Source organism: Ahaetulla prasina, chromosome 3, assembly GCF_028640845.1.
Source record: "Ahaetulla prasina isolate Xishuangbanna chromosome 3, ASM2864084v1, whole genome shotgun sequence".
In the NCBI taxonomy this organism is placed as follows: domain Eukaryota; kingdom Metazoa; phylum Chordata; class Lepidosauria; order Squamata; family Colubridae; genus Ahaetulla; species Ahaetulla prasina.
This window is the reverse complement of record NC_080541.1, coordinates 150,745,565-150,763,468: the sequence shown is the minus strand read 5'-3', so window position 1 is coordinate 150,763,468 and position 17,904 is coordinate 150,745,565. Positions and strand designations below refer to the sequence as shown.

At 38.3% G+C, this 17,904-nt stretch overlaps 1 protein-coding gene across 1 annotated transcript in view; it reads left to right on the top strand.

Annotated features, from left to right (window-relative positions):
* The first annotated feature begins 10,619 nt into the window (after positions 1–10,619).
* Positions 10,620–17,904, top strand: part of LOC131195187 (calcium-activated chloride channel regulator 1-like) — a 28,398-nt gene continuing 21,113 nt past the window's right edge. Inside the window, exons 1-3 of the mRNA XM_058176899.1 lie at positions 10,620–10,772; positions 12,695–12,835; positions 17,112–17,262. Coding sequence (XP_058032882.1) covers positions 10,620–10,772; positions 12,695–12,835; positions 17,112–17,262 — 445 coding nt within the window. The remainder of the gene's footprint in view (positions 10,773–12,694; positions 12,836–17,111; positions 17,263–17,904) is intronic.

The window sequence follows — 17,904 nt, the reverse complement described above, 5'->3', positions numbered from 1 at the left end:
GTACCACTGAATCAAAAGCTTTACAGAAGTCTATGTAAATTGTGTTTATTGCTTTGCCCTGATCAAGATGTGTAATCCATATGTTTTTGCAATGTAGTAGTTGTAGATTACAGGATAATTTTTTTCTGAAACCAAATTGTTTGTTGGAGAATAGGTTGTTTTTCTCTAGATGGAAGGTAATACATTGGCTAATGATTGATTCCATGACTTTGCAGGTGATGCAACATAAAGAGATTGTCTGTAATTTTCAACTAGGCTAGAATTTCCCTTTTTGAAGATAGGGATGACCGTGGCTTGTGATTATTGGTAGGGCAAGGATATGGTACTGAAAGATTTTTCAAAAATTATGCTTAGAGGTTCTGTGATTGCAGTGGAAAGCTTTTTTAAGAAGTATGCACATAGTCCATCAGATTTCATAGTGCCTTTTTAACATTGTCTTCTGTAAAATCGATATGTATAAGATCATCATAATCGTTGTAATTGTCTGTATTAAGACTGAGAAATATTGGATATGTGTTGTTGCTGTTTACGAAGACTGAGCTGAAGAATGTGTTAAAGAGTTTGGCTTTAACAGTTTCATCAATACAGTCTTCGTCATTTGGTCCTTTTAGCCATGGGATGGATCTTGAGTCTTTAAGTTTGTTGTTTACAAAATTATAGAAGGCACGGGTGGATTTTGTGCATAGAAGGTTTTCCTGTTGCTTGATGTGATAATTGGTGCATTCAGTCTTTATTTGTTGGCATAAGTTTTTGTAGCCGTTTTTGAAGTTAGCTATGTAGTTAGTTTTCTTTATTCGCCAAAAATATTTTTTTCTGGACTGTAGTTTTCTTATTGTTATTGGTAGTTTATTTTTTCTGGTTTTCGGGGATATTAGTGGTATTTAAAGTTTAATGATTCTTTTGACTTTGCGCAAGAAAATGTTGTAATGGTCGTCAGCAGTATTACAGCCAGTGAATAGAATTTCCCAATCAAGAGATGAGAGTTCATTGTTTATGAGGTTGTATTTGGCTTTTATAAAGTTATAACTGGGAATCCCATCATTATGATGATTTTTGTGAGGGCGTAAGTTGAGACAAAAGTTGAGACAAAAAATTTGTCAAAAGTTGACAAATGCTATGGTCGCTGTCGGAGAATGGTTCTTTTATTTGTAGTCCATAAATTGAGTTTAAACTGTTGCAGAAGATGAGATCAAGGCAGTTGTTGAGATTAGTGTTGTTAGTTACTAGTTGATCAAATCCCAGATTAGTTACAGTATTGTACAGGGTTGCATGTATAGGATAACTTGTACATTCATTTGGGATCCAATTAATAAGTGGTAAATTAAGGTCACCAAGAAAGATTATAGGGTGTGGTCAGGAAGTTGCCCATATTACTAATGAAGTTAACTTGTTTGCATGTTCAATGTAATCTGGGGCTCTGTAACATAGTAAGAATCGAAATGTGGTATTAAGGACAGGTCACAGATGATGGTCTCAGGAAGAGCAAGCTCCTGTGTAACTTGAATATTTTTTAGATGTAGGGATCTTTTGTAGAAGATAGCAACACCACCTCTTCTACGGATTTCACAATCAGACATGATAATCTTATGATTATCAAACATGTTAATCTCTTACTGTAATAATGGAGTCAAGGAGGGATGTATTCAGCCAAGTTTCACAGACAAATAGAATGTTGAATATAGCCATATTTAGTCAGAAGAGGAATTCAGCTATTTTATTTACAAGGCTTCTTGCATTAAGTAGCTTGCATTTAAGGTCAGTAGTAGTTGTTATAGAGGAAGTTAGGGATGTGCACGCCTAGTTTTAGATGATGAGTTGGATGGAGGAGGATTGGGTGTTAGGATGGGGGTTGTGGGACTTTCTTTTGATACAGTCGGCACAGTAGTCAATGTATAAGTCAGTATGTCCTTGGTCTTGATGTCTTTTAAGTTCTGATCAGAGTTCATGGGAGCGGATTATTTGCAATATGGATAAGTCGAGATATGAGTGAAGTTTATTATGGCTGATGTTGATTTTGGCGATGGAATTTATCGTATGGATGAATATGTGTTTGATGGACTCTTTTCTGCAAATAACTCTGCAAAATTGTGAAGCCACCGAGACATTGTACTTGAACTCAGAGCCATCTCTTGAAATTTTGATGATGTCATCAGGGGAGATGCTTGGTTTATGGGAGTTTCTTATAATGTTGTGAACCTTAGTGATATCATCAGATTCATTGTTGTCATCCCGGCCAAATAAAATAGCGTTTGGACATTTCTGTTCACGTTCAATCGCATCTTTGATAAGTAAGGATATATTATTTGTTGGGTTGGTATTATTTGTTGGGTTGATAGTTATTTGTGATTGTGATTGAGGTTTTGGTCGAGGTAGTTGTTGAACTGAGGTAGTATTTTGAAATAGTGGTTGTCTTCATGGGCCATGTCTTCAGTCCACTTCAATCTGTTCGATGTAGCTTCTTCAGTTCTCTCACTCTAGCTTTCCAAACTGCTTCTCAGCTTCTCTCAAAAGTGAAACTCCCAGTTCTTCATGCACCACATTGATTCATTTGACAGGATTGCTCTGATATTCTTCAGATGAAACCTCATGCCTTCTCTTTTCTATTTCTGTCTCATGAATAGTCTTTCTGTCATTAGAGGGCAGAAATTAGCAGGGTGCTAGTTTCAAACATCATTTCCTTCTCATGCTCCCTACCACACCCAAAGAGGAGATTTTATATTCATTTTTGAGGTAACTTTCTTCCTTGTCACCAAGATTAGTTTCTTTTTCCTCCATACTTTGGTCTGTCCCATTACATAACCTTTAGCACTGACCAAGTTAAACCTAGAGTCGGGAACGATTAGCACGTATGTGCGCGGGGAACCTTTACCTTACTTAAACAATAATCTAGAATCTACAGAGTTCATAAACAATAAGAGCTTTTTTATCTCTTCCCCAAATCTAAGATTCAATCTCATGCACCCTGCAGTTAACCATTTTTTATCTTTCTTCCTTGAATCTCCTTTATGGTACACTTAGAGTTAGAGTTTTATGCATTTACTAAGTTATTATTATTGAAACTGGGCCAATTTTACACTAGAAAAAGTTAGTCAATGTTAGATAACTGAACAACAAGAAGGCTTATGTGAGATTCAGTATACTGGCCAAAGGAATCTGATAATACACCCTTTCTAAACCATTCCTAATATTGATATTATTTTAGTAAATAATTGCTCTAACTTTAAACATTATAGAAATTATTTTGAAGAATTATATTATGTATGTATGTATCGGGGTGGGTTCTACTTACCTTTACTACCAGTTCGCAATGGGAGTGCGCGCATGCTTCTGCGCATGCGCAGATCATACCTTATGACATCCGGGCGGGTGGGCGGAGCCTCCAGGACTCTCTTTGCAAGAACTAGACAGAACCAGGAGCAACCCACCACTGCTCTGTGTGTGTGTGTGTGTGTGTCTGTCTGTCTGTCTGTCTGTCTATCTAAGTATATCTCAGTGGTGAAATCTGAAGCGGTTTGGGAAGGTAAGTAGAACAGCAAGGGGGAAGATCAGCTATGCTGCGCATTTTAGCTTCGCTAGAAAACAGGATTTCTTGCTTTCTAGCAAAGCTAAACAGTGCGGCACACCTGATCGTCAGATTGTAGCTTTTTTAAACTACCAGTTCAACTGAACCGGTAGCTACAATCCTTTATTTTATTTTTTATTTATTTTTATTTATTTATTTTTGTCACACAGTATATATAAGCATAAGCATGAAATAATTATACAATATATAAGCATATATATGAGTATGAGTATGTAATAACTATATTAATTGGATATAACGAAGGAAAACAATAGGACAGGAACGGTAGGCACGTTTGTGCTCTTATGCATGCCCCTTACAGACATCTTGGGAATGGAGTGAGGTCAATGGTAGATAGTTTTTGGTTGAAGCTTTGGGGATTTGGAGAAGAGACCATAGAGTCAGGTAGTGTATTCCAAGCATTAAAAACTCTGTTACTGAAGTCATATTTTCTGCAATCAAGATTGGAGCGGTTAACATTTTATTTATTTATTTATTTATTGGATTTCTAGACCGCCCTTCTCCCGAAGGATTCAGGGCGGTGTACAGCCAGGATAAAACATAAACAATGTACAATTAAAAACTGAATTAAGAAACTTATTATACAATTGGCCGAAACAATAAAATATTTAAAATCTAAAAACCCAATTTAAAACATAAATAGAATTTAAAAATTTAAAAATTTAAGCAGTTTAAGAAAAACTTAAGCCAGCCCCGTGCGAATGAATAAATGCGTTTTTAATTCGCGGCAAAAGGTCCGAAGATCAGGTATTTGGCGTAAACCAGAGGGAAGTTCATTCCAGAGAGTAGGAGCCCCCACAGAGAAGGATCTTCCCCTGGGGGCCGCCAGCCGACATTGTTTGGCGGACGGCACCCTGAGAATTCCCTCTCTGTGTGAGCGTACGGGTCGATGGGAGACATGAGGTAACAGTAGGCGGTTCCGTAAGTACCCAGGCCCTAAGCCATGGACCGCTTTGAAGGTGGTAACCAAAACCTTGAAATGCACCTGAAAGGCAACAGGTAGCCAGTGCAGTCTGCGCAGGAGAGGTGTTACATGGGAGTTACGTGGAACTCCCTCTATCACCCACGCAGCTGCATTCTGGACCAACTGAAGCCTTCAAGTGCACCTCAAGGGGAGCCCCATGTGGAGAGCATTGCAATAATCCAGGCGAGAGGTAACGAAAGCATGAGCGACTGTGCATAAGGCATCCTGATCGAGGAAGGGACGCAACTGGCGAACCAGGCAGACCTGGTGAAAGGCCTCCTGGAGACGGCCGTCAAATGATCTTCAAACGACAGCCGTGCATCCAGGAGAACACCCAAGTTGCGCACCCTTTCCCTTGGGGCCAATAACTCGCCCCCGACAGTCAGCTGCGGCTGCAGCTGACTGTATCGGGGTGCCGACATCCACAGCCACTCCATCTTGGAGGGATTGAGCTTGAGCCTGTTCCTCCCCATCCAGACCCGTACGGCTTCCAAACACCGGGACAGCACTTCGACAGCTTCGTTGGGGTGGCCCGGGGTGGAAAAGTACAGCTGAGTGTCGTCAGCGTACAGCTGATATCTCACCCCGAAGCCACTGATGATCTCACCCAACGGCTTCATATAGATGTTGAACAGAAGGGGCGAGAGAATCGACCCCTGCGGCACCCCACAAGTAAGGTGCCTCGTGGTCGACCTCTGCCCCCCCGTCAACACCGTCTGCAACCGGTCAGAGAGATAGGAGGAGAACCACCGATAAACGGTGCCTCCCACTCCCAACCCCCCCAACCGGCTCAGCAGGATACCATGGTTGATGGTATCAAAAGCCGCTGAGAGGTCTAACAGGACCAGAGCAGAGGAATAACCCCTGTCTCTGGCCCTCCAGAGATCATCCACCAACACGACCAAAGCTGTCTCCGTGCTATATCCGGGTCGGAAGCCGGACTGGGTCTAGATAGACAGCTTCATCCAGGTATTGGGGTAGCTGCCGTGCACAGCACTCTCTACAACCTTTGCAATAAAGCGAAGGTTGGAGACCAGACGGTAATTACCTAAAATAGCTGGGTCCAGGGAAGGCTTCTTGAGGAGGGGTCTCACCACCGCCTCCTTCAAGGCGGCAGGGAAAACATTAAGCTTAAATCTATTGTGTGCTCGTGTATTGTTGCAATTGAAGCTGAAGTAGTCTTTGACAGGAAGGACATTGTAATAGATGATTCTATGAGTTAAACTCAGGTCATGTCGAAGGCGGCATAGTTCTAAATTTTCTAAACCCAGGATTTCAAGTCTGGTGGCATAAGGTATTTTATTGTATTCAGAGGAATGCAGAATTCTTCTTGTAAAATATTTCTGGACACGTTCAATTGATGTCAGAAATGTGGTATGGGTTCCAGCAGTCGAGCTGTATTCAATAATTGGTCTAGCAAATGTTTTATATGCTCTGGTTAGTAGTGTAGTGTTTTTGGAGAAGACTACACTACTATATATATATACATATATACATATATGTATATGTATATGTATATGTATATGTATATGTATATGTATATGTATATGTAGGTCTTTGGTTATTCGGGTTTTCTCCCACGTAAAATTGGAAGTGTCTTGGCGACGTTTCGACGAAGTCTCATTCGTCATCTTCAGGCTTTAGCAGTTAAAAGGAAGAAACAGCTGCGATCACACATTGTTCCCAGAAGCACGAAGCTGAAGCCTGAAGATGACGAATGAGACTTCGTCGAAACGTCGCCAAGACAATTCCAAGTTTACGCAGGAGAAAACCCGAATAACCAAAGACCTACATACAAACACCTGAAAACCTCAGAAAACAAATATATATATATATATATATATATATATATATATATATATATATATATATATGTATATATATATATATATATGTATATGTATATGTATATGTATATGTATATGTAGGTCTTTGGTTATTCGGGTTTTCTCACGCGTAAAATTGGAAGTGTCTTGGCGACGTTTCAACGAAGTCTCATTCGTCATCTTCAGGCTTCAGCTTCGTGCTTCTGGGAGCAATGTGTGATCGCAGCTGTTTCTTCCTTTTTAACTGCTAGTGGGGGTTCCAATTTTACGCAGGAGAAAACCCGAATAACCAAAGACCTACATACAAACACCCGCGAAAACCTCAGAAAACAAATATATATATATATATATATATATATATATATATATATATATATATATATATATATATATATATACACAGAGTTTGAGAAAAACTACTTGTCCATGCCAGAGCTTATATTATTGTAGATTTGATATTTCATACTAAAAGCTTATTGTATTTCTGGACAATCACCTGTTTTTGGTTTGGGAGTGACTCCTAAAGAAAAGAAAAACAAATTTTACCAGGAAAGGCACAACCTGAGGAATGGGGCTTGCTCAGAATGGATTTGCATATTTCCAAATCAGTCATAAACCATCTTCTGTCATTTAATTTGTAAAGCTCTGCTATTTCCTTATTTTTAATTTTGTTATTGTTTTACCATACAAAGAAAATAAGACAGCAAAGAACCAAAAAACAAAACAAAACCACAAACATAACAAAATAGAAATCTATTTTTATAATATAGAAAAAAATACATATTGTTAAATTGTAACACCACCAAAAATGATTAGTCTTTTTATTAGCCCAGTCAAGAGCAAGTTTACAGACAAAAAATGAACACATATTTTCAATTTTTAGTCCAGCATAGTAATTCCAGAGTTGTCCAATTGTTCCAAAATTATTCTTTTTATAATATCACAAGCTCAGTAATGCTAGTAGTAAAGTAATATTCAGCAATAAAGTACTCAAAAGATAAGCAAGAACTCATGCACAGAACTACATATAACAGCTCAAATTTCAAAGTCCTGAATGGAAGTTTTTCCTGCTTCGGGTAACATCAGGGCATTGTTTCAGATGTCAGACAGACACTTGAAGATAAGCAAAACTCAGCTAAGCAGAAAAGCAAAGTAACACGAAGTAGAGTCTCTGAAGATAAGTTTCATTTACCACAGGATACGTGGAAGAGTAGTCAAGATTCAGTCTGGAGTTCAGAGAGCCCAATCAAGCTCTATTAGGCAATCCATTAGCCAATTTTTAAAAAAAGTTCAGGTTTTCTATATAAGAAGAAAGCACAGGAACAGGATTTCAGGATAGGAAATCAGATGGTTACTCCCAACAGTGAAACTTGGGAGAGGACTATCTCTTAAATCAGATCGCAGCCAGCTGTTCTTAAAATATAGAATAATATGGTTGTAAAGAACCTTAGTGGTCTTTTGCCCGGCCTCCAGCCCATGGGAGGAGATTTAATACAATTCTGGACAAATGGCTGTCCAACCTCTTCTTGAAAACTTCCAGTGGAGCATCCACAACTTCCAAAGGCAAGCCGTTCCACTGACTGCTCTCACTTTCAGGAAATTTCTCCTTAGTTCTTGTTGGATCTCTTTTTAATGTTCTTCCACCCCTTACTTCTGGTCCTGCCCTCAGGTGTTTTGGAAAATAAATTAACTCTCTCTTCTCTATGGCAGTTCCCCAAGTACTGGAAGACAATTATATCACCCCCAGTTCTTCTCTTTGTTAGATTAGGCATACCTAGTTCCTTCAATCATTCATCATATGGTTTGGCCTCCAGACCCCTTATCTTCTTTGTTGCTCTTCTCGGTTGGTCTCTCTCTCTCTCTCTCTTTTTTTATTGTAGCGACCAGAATTGGACTCAATATTCCAAGTGTTGTCTCACCAGTGCAGTATAAAGCGGTACTATCACTTCATTTATTCTTGAAACGATCTCTCTGTTCATGCAAACTAGGACTACATTAGCCGTTTTGGCAGCTGCAGCACATTGTTGTTTCAGACTTAGGTGGTGGTCTACCAGGACCCCTAGATCTCTCTCACAATGGTTACTATTGAGCCATGTACCACCTATTGTATATCTGTGCTTTTCATTTTTCTTGCCAGTTTTCTCATCACTGAATTTCATTTTGTTGGATAAGGCCCAGTGTTTAAGCCTGTCAAGGTCCTTCTAAATCTTGAATCTATCATCTAAAGTGTTAGCCATCCCCTCCAGCTTTGTGTCACCTGCAAATTTGATGAGTTCCCCTTCTATCCCTTCATCTGGATCATTTATCAAGATGTTGAAAAGTACTGGGCTTAAGACAGAATCTTTTTTTATTTTTTTTTATTTACATTTATATCCCGCCCTTCTCCGAAGACTCAGGGCAGCTTACAGTGCATAAGGCAATAGTCTCATTCTATTTGTATATTTACAAAGTCAACTTATTGCCCCCCAACAATCTGGGTCCTCATTTTACCTACCTTATAAAGGATGGAAGGCTGAGTCAACCTTGGGCCGGGCTTGAACCTGCAGTAATTGCAGGCTGCTGTGTTCTAATAACAGGCTTCTTTACAGCCTGAACTACCACGGCCCTTGAGGTATCCCATTGATCTTGAGGTATCCCACTGCATGCTTCCCTCCATGTAAATGTAGTTCCATTGAGGACTATGCATGAGTGTGGTTGGTTAGCCAGTTGTGAATCCACCTGGTGGTGGTATTGTCTATCCCACATTGTTCTATCTTACCAAGACATAAGGCTGTAGTCTACTCTGTCTACTCAGTCTACTAACACTGAGTAAGTTTCCTTCAATCCTTAGTGAAAGATGTTTTAAATACAAATCTAATGACATTTTTCCCCAAATCAATAGGAAAAAGAGCATTAGGAAAAGTTACAAATGGACTAAGGATCCAGATAAATTTGAAATAAGATTTTGGAATTAATTAGAAAAACCCTTCCCATGGGAAAATGTTTTTTTAATTCTATTTTTTAAATTTTGACTTAATTGGATGATATTAATACATAATGAATTAAAATATGTTAACATTGGGTATATTGAAATATATTTTTGAACAATGGACTTAGAAGTTAATTTTAAGAGTGTCTGTTTCTATAAGTAATGTTTTAAAGAAGTTATGAAAGAGAAATAAGTTTTACATAACAAGATTGAGACTGACCTTAAAGTGATTTAAAAATGATAGGTTACAAGAATGATATGGAAAAATATACTATGCTGGATACAAAGGAAATGGCCGATGTGTTAATAATTTAAAGGAATATAAAATAACAAGTCAAGAGTGTGACCTGGATAATTTTCCTAAATTAGATTTACAAAAACAAAAACAAAAAAAAACTTGTTAAAAGTTTGAAGGATTTTATGAAAAGGGACAGAGAAAAAATGAAAATGTTTTCTGGGACATTATTTGATTGGCCTAAAGATCGAGATTGTTAACCATAAAAGGAAGGAATATAAAGATGGTCCAATTGATCAAAGTTAAAATAGATATCTTGTTATCTTTGTAACTCTTAATGCACTTTCGCTGATCTGGACTGAATATTAAAAGGTTTAGGGATAAGAGATGCAATATGAGAAGTATAAATCACTTGCATTTAAGAGAAAATGAAAGGTTTATAATTGTTTTAATGAGGAGGACAGTCACTTTTTAATATATTTATTTATTATTTTCTTATTTTCTTTTCTCTTTCTCTTTTTCCTTTCCCCCCTGAACCTTCTATTCTTTTTTCAGTTTGTATTAGTTTTTACTTTTAAATATAATCTTTAATAAAATTATTATAGGAAAACCACCCCCACTCAATTTTTGGAGAAATGCAAATAATAGAACATCATATGACTTCTATTCAAATACTGACTTCACAAGTGGGGAAAAAGTTAACTTCATTTTAAAACATGAAGTGAACAAATTACTTTCCTATAAGATTAATATTCTAAAAGGTTTAGTTTGCAATGTTTATAGAAGAACAAAAGAATGTTCTATAAGTTCATTAGGAATGCTTACAATGAACAAAAATCAGAACAAGGAACTTCGAGTCTTATTAAACTCTTGATATGTAGCTAAGAGTATACAAAGAATAATCAATAGCTGAATCACTCCATCAGAACAAAGTCCAGCTATAAAATATTCAGGAATAGACTGCATGTATAAATATGTGCAGATGTAATTCTTCTGTGTCATCCTTTCAGTCAACGAGGGTGAGGGAAGTAGTGCCAACAAAGATGGCACTCAGTCAGGACATTTTGGTGGTAATGATGCTACTACATGGAGTAATGGGCACCATGATCAACCTCAACAATAATGGCTTTGAAGACATTGTTATTGCTATTAATCCAATGATACCTGAAGATGCCAAAATTATTACCAGCATAAAGGTATGATAATTAGACATTTCTGAATATATTAACTTTATAATACATTAAAAATTCTGCTAGATATATAGTGCTAAAATCTATTTGCCTTTTGTAAATAATGAGGTAAACTGCAAGATGTGTGTGTGTGTGTGTGTTACGGTGGACAGCTTCCTGTGTCAAGGAAGGCAAAGGCAATTCAAGACCAATTTGATGATAAGAGACATGTTTTGACAGGCAGCAGACTGAATAGGCACAAATCTCAACTAATAAACAAGCTTTATATTTGCTAAAATATATTTGTTTAAATTGTAGCTATAGCTGTATTTTTATCTCTAGTGATCATGCAAATTGATTCTGTCTAATATTTATTTAATTGTATCCTGCTGTTATTATTTTTATACATACCTCAAGGCAACAAACATATTCAGCACACCCTCCTTCTCCTATTTTTCCTATAACCCCACATCTGTAAAGTGTGTTGGGTTGAGAAAGAGTGACTGTCCCAATTGGATCAGTCCAGCTGATTTTATGTCTGAGACCAAAGTACTCACAGTGTCCTGATCTTGGAGCCTTTTGTCCTTTTCATAATGCTTTCCTCTATTTGGTGATGTGTAAGTGTACCCCCTGCTTTTACTATAAAGTTCCACCATTCATGGTTATGAAACTCATAAACGTTTTCAACCAACTTGATTGCTCAGCTCAAAATGCTGCCCTTTATCATATGGACTTTGTGTCCCATTTTAAAAGTGTTCCACTCACAGATGAGACTAATTGTTAACTACTACACACCCTCCTTTACTTCTTTGAAGGAGAGATGAAGCAATCCTCCTTCGTTTCATATAATTATAATAATTTGATCTCTGGCACAATATATCGTATTAGTGTTGGCCTTCCCCAGCCTGATGTTTTTGAAGTTGAACTACAAGTCCTACCGTTTTTAATCAATATAGCCAATGAACCTGTTCACTGAGATTATGGGAAGCAAAATTCACTACATCAGAAAGATACAAAAAGTGAGGAAAATACATACAAATAAGGTGAAAGAAAAGTATTTCTATATCTTAAACAAGATTGTAAGCTTTAGCAAGATGATTTCACAGTTTAGGAATGCATAATTATTTCATCGTTTTATTTTTAATGGAACTTATTCACATTTAAAGATAAAACATTAAATTTTTTAAAATAATTTCTCAACATACAGTAGCAGATAAGGCTATTTCCTGAATGTCAAGATTTTGTTAAGTGTTCAAGAAAAATAATGAATATATAAAGGACAGAAAAAGATGCAAGAACATAATTTGTGATTTTCAGATTCTGGGAAGTTGAGGTATAGGTAGAATCATCTGATCTTTCAGATTTTTTGAGACTGCATGTGAAACCCCAGAATAAATATCAGATCACACAAGAGTGCTAAGTGGAACAAAATAAATGCAATGTACAAAACCAGGGGTGGGCTGCTGGGGGTTCGTAGGGGTTTGGGAGAACCTCTAGCTAAGTTTCTGTGCAGTTTGGAGAACCCCCAAATCCCACTCATGGCTGGCCCCACCCCACCCCACCCCTCCCAGGAGTCTCCACATGACCCATTTTGGATGCAGGTAAATGCAGGGCGCATGCGGAGGATCGGGGAGGGCGAAAAATGGGCCTACCGGAAGTTTGGGAAGGGCAGAGATGGGCCTGTTTCCGGCCTCCAGAGGGCCTCCGAAGCCTGGGGAGGCGGTTTTCGCCCTCCCAGAGGCTCGAGGAAAGCCTCTGGAGCACAGGGAGGGCAAAAGCTCCCCTCCTGGCCATGGTGCAGCAGGCCGACTGGGCCACGCCCACCCAGCAACCGGGCAGAGAATCCCTTGCTAAAAATTTTGAACCTCACCCCTGTACAGAACCCTAGGCAGTAACTATTGACAGCTCCACAACAAAGTAAATATATTTGTATTTTGTGTTCCTGTTAGAATATGGTTAAAGAAGCATCCAATTATCTCATCAGTGCTACGGAACGAAGATTTTACTTTAAGTCTGTAAAAATTATAATTCCACTGACATGGACATCAAAACCAGAGTATAAAAAAGTAATAAGAGAATCCTACGAAAAAGTAAGTGAGAATGTTCTTCAAAAATATGTGACATTTTAAGAGACAGAAATTATAATATAGCTGCAGGTCTTTGATTTTGTCCTTATAACTCAATTGCCTTCTCCAGTTGCAGTTGCTTTGAAAGGGTATTTGCCTTTTAAGAATCCTAGCAAGGGAGTCTGAAAGAGCTGGATAGTTTAATCTTCAGAAAAAATAATTGAGATAGAATATAGAATACTTTATAAATACTAAAAAAGTGACAGATTTAGAAGATAAAGAACTTTTCACTCACTCTCTTTCTCATTCCAGAGATCTGGACAGAGAATAATAGATTTAAATTATACAAAGACAGATTCTGACTAATTATTACAAAAAAATATGTAATAACAGTTTAACTATGCTGACTTTATTAAGATTCTTGCACTGAGTAAGTGGTTAATAGCCTAAAAAGGCCCTTCCAAATATATGATTTTAAGATACTTCAACTGTGACATTCACAGGGGTTATGGATCTAAACTCTATATTTACAGAAAATTCGCAATTGAATCAATGTCATCCTATAAGGTGGCCCGTACTACAATGCTGTTAGGGTCAGGACTAGTTTTAGAATAGAATAGAATAGAATAGAATAGAATAGAATAGAATAGAATAGAATAGAATAGAATAGAATTTTATTGGCCAAGTGTGATTGGACACACAAGGAATTTGTCTTGGTGCATATGCTCTCAGTGTACATAAAAGAAAAGATATGTTCATCAAGATACAACATTTACAACACAATTGATGGTCAATATATCAATATAAATCATAAGGATTGCCAGCAACAAGTTATAGTCATACAGTCATAAGTGGAAAGAGATTGGTGATGGGAACTATGAGAAGATTAATAGTAGTGCAGATTCAGTAAATAGTTTGACAGTGTTGAGGAATTATTTGTTTAGCAGAGTGATGGCCTTCGGGAAAAAACTGTTCTTGTGTCTAGTTGTTCTGGTGTGCAGTGCTCTATAGCGTCGTTTTGAGGGTAGGAGTTGAAACAGTTTATGTCCAGGATGCGAGGGGTCTGTAAATATTTTCATGGCCCTCTTCTTGATTCGTGCAGTATACAGGTCCTCAATGGAAGGCAGGTTGGTAGCAATTATTTTTTCTGCAGTTCTAATTATCCTCTGAAGTCTGTTTCTTTTTTGTTGGGTTGCAGAACCGAACCAGACAGTTATAGAGATGCAAATGACAGACTCAATAATTCCTCTGTAGAACTGAATCAGCAGCTCCTTGGGCAGTTTGAGCTTACTGAGTTGGCGCAGAAAGAACATTCTTTGTTGTCCTTTTTTAATGATGTTTTGATGTTAGCTGTCCATTTTAGATCTTGCGATATGATAGAACCTAGAAATTTGAAGGTTTCTACTGTTGATACTGTGTTGTCTAGTATTGTGAGAGGTGGAAGTATGGAAGGGTTTCTCCTAAAGTCTACCACCATTTCTACAGTTTTGAGTGTGTTCAGTTCCAGATTGTTTTGGTTGCACCATAAGGCTAGTCGTTCGACCTCTCGTCTATATGCGGATTCGTCATTGTCTTGAATGAGACCAATCACTGTTGTGTCATCTGCGAACTTCAGTAGCTTAACAGATGGATCATTGGAGATGCAGTCATTGGTATACAGAGAGAAGAGAAGTGGGGAGAGCACACAGCCTTGGGGGGCCCCTGTGCTAATTGTACAGGTATTTATTTTAACACCTACGGTAACAGAATCTTGCAAGTCTGAATGTGCTTCCCTCTACCCTCACTTTATCTTCGTGTGAACTAGGGAGGGGTATATCTGATACAGTTTTTTCAAGTTATTTTCTTTGGCTTGGCCTGGGCTCAAGTCCCACTTTTTTTTTTTATTGGCCAAGTGTGATTGGACACACAAGGAATTTGTTTTGGTGCATATGCTCTCAGTCCCACTTATCCAACTGCTGCCTTGATAGAAGCTCTTCTCCCTCCGGCCTTCCCCTATGCCAGGCCCTGTGTCCAAATGACAGCCCCACAAATCATGTGCAGCCCTGGAAAGCTAGTAATATACAGCCCCACAAGACCATACGCCCTCAATAAAGGAAGCTTGTCATGTATATACTTTAAGTACATTAGCTATATTTTATGTGCAGCTCAAGACAATTCCTCTTCACTCAATGTGGCCCAGGCAAACCAAAGTTTGGACACACATGTCCTATGACCTTTGCAGTCAAACAATGACAGCAAAGTTATTAACTTCAAGTGCCTGCTTGTGAGCGTTATGCTCATTGCTGGGAACAAATAATTCCTGATCTTTATACACTAAACTTAATTTAAAGGACTATTGGAGGAAGATATAAGGTAAAGGTAAAGGTTCCCCTCGCACATACATGCTAGTTGTTCCCGACTCTAGGGGGTGGTGCTCATCTCCATTTCAAAGCCGAAGACCCAGCGCTGTGAGAAGACATCTCCGTGGTCATGTGGCTGGCATGACTCAACGCCAAAGAATAAGAATAAGAATAATTTAATTTCTATACCGCCCTTCTCCCGAAGGACTCAGGGCGGTTTCCAGCCAAGTAAAAAAACAATAAGACATACAATATACAGTTAAAAAACCCATTAAAAAACCTATTCAATTTGGCCCATTAGTTAAAATACACACTAAAACCCTAAAAAAACCAATTAAAATTACTAGTAGTTTTATGCCAGCCCTGCACAGAAGGATAAGTATGTCTTCAGCTCACAGCAAAAGGTCCAGAGGTCAGGAAGCTGTCGAAGTCCTGGTGGAAGCTCATTCCAGAGGGTAGGTGCCCCCACAGAGAAGGCTCTCCTCCTGGGGGTCAGCTGACATTGTTTGGCTGACGGCACCCTAAGGAGGCCCTCTCTATGGGAGCGCACAGATCGATGGGAGGCACACGGTGGCAGCAGGCAGTCCTGTAAATAACCCGGTCCTAAGCCATGGAATGCTGTTACCTTCCCACCAAAGGTGGTCCCTATTTTTCTACTTGCATTTTTTACGTGCTTTCGAACTGCTAGGTTGGCAGAAGCTGGGACAAGTAACAGGAACTCACCCGGATATGCGGCACTAGGGATTCGAACCGCTGAACTGCCAATCTTTCGACTGACAAGCTCAGCTGACAACCTTCCAACTGACAAGCTTACCCACTAAGCCACCACGTCCCACGAAGATATAAGATATATCCATTATTCCCAAAAGTGTTTCTTTGGGTCTATTTATATCACTTATATAACAATATAATTAAGGCAATAATGTAATTTTCACCATTAATGTACTGACAGCATTATAGAAACCAATACAGATAATTTGTTTTCCTTCTATAATGACATTATTAAGGTGAAATTAACATACATTTATCTAATTTATCTGAACCATTTGGGCTGTAACAGATTTGCCTATTATTTTCAGGAGGGAATGATATCTAGATGAAAATTTTACTCAATCTTTTTCAAGTCTGCTAAGTAATAGTCCACTAAATTAATGTTTTACGGTAATTGGTTTCTTGTTGTGATGTGAAGGATTTTTTTCTACAGTCAAACAAAATGACTTGCTATTATAAAGTTGTTGCTGATATTGCTGAAGAATAACTGTTCTCATCCCTAAATATTTCCCCTGATAATTGTGGCTGCAAGGAATTATGGAGGACAATAGTTCCCCATCTCTGCTATGTATTTAAATGAATTATTGATATACTTAATGTGAGTAAATCATATGAACATCAGACAAACCTTTTATTATTATTCTCCAAAGCACCTGAGGGTAGGACAAGAAGCAATGGGTGGAAACTAATCAAGGAGAGAAACAACTTAGAATTAAGGAGAAATTTCCTGACAGTTAGAACAATTAATCAGTGGAACAACTTGCCTGCAGAAGTTGTGAATGCTCCGACACTGGAAATTTAAAAAAAAAATGTTGGATAACTATTTGTCTGAAATGGTGTAGGGTTTCCTGCCTGGGCAGGGGGTTGGACTAGAAGACCTCCAAGATCCCTTCCAACTCTGTTATTATGAACATATTATGGTCATCCAAGTTTCAGATGCAGTGGGAGCTAAGTTTGACTGCTTCCATGCCTATGTGTAATATCTTTTCAATTAAGTATCAAAAAAAATGTATTCATTATAGGTAATTTCAAGGCTAAAGAATATTGAATAGTGTAATGAAATAAATAAATAAAATATAAAAGGAATTTCTAAGAGGCAGTTTCAAACCAGGGGTTATTTTGTATTAGCAAACAATTAGCTACTTTTTCTAACTGATCTTTAAAGTATGCCCGTTTTTATTATTTTTTAGGCCGACATCATAGTAGCTGATCCTCACTTGAAGTCTGGAGATGATCCTTACACCCTGCAGTTTGGAGGTTGTGGGAAACCAGGAAGATATATTCATTTCACGCCAACATTTCTGACAAATGACAATTTGATTGAGGTTTATGGATCTCGAGGTAATATAATTAATTGGGGTTTTTTTGTTCTCACTAATGAAATCATTAATAGCCGGAGACTGAACAATAACCAACAAAATAAGAAGTTCATGAAAAAATAAATGTCTAATCTCCCTTGGTCGCTTCTTTTAAAGGAGTGAAAATCCAGGCAAAAGTTTAACAAAGCCCTCATTTTAGAATGAACAATACAGTCCCCAGCCTGAAGCTATTATACCCTGGGTCTATTCAGAGCAGAGGTCTCCAACCTTGGTCCCTTTAAGACTTGTGGACTTCAACTCCCAGAGTTCCTCAGCCAAGGTTGGAGATCCCTGATTCAGAGGATGGCCAGATTCAAAAGATGGCTGGGTGTCTGCATGTTTAATACAGTGATGAGTTTCAAAAAAATTTACTACAGGTTTTGTGGATGTGGCGTGGTGGGTGTGGCTTGGGCGTCGCAGGGGAAGAATACTGTAAAATCTCCATTCCCATCCCACTCCAGGGGAAGGTTACTACAAAATCCCCATTTCCTCCTGAACAGCTGGGACTTCTGAGGCAGAAAATAGATGGAGAAAGGCCAGTCAGAGGTGGTATTTACCGGTTCTCCGAACTACTCAAAATGTCCGTTACTGGTTCTCCAGAACTGGTCAGAACCTGCTGAAACCC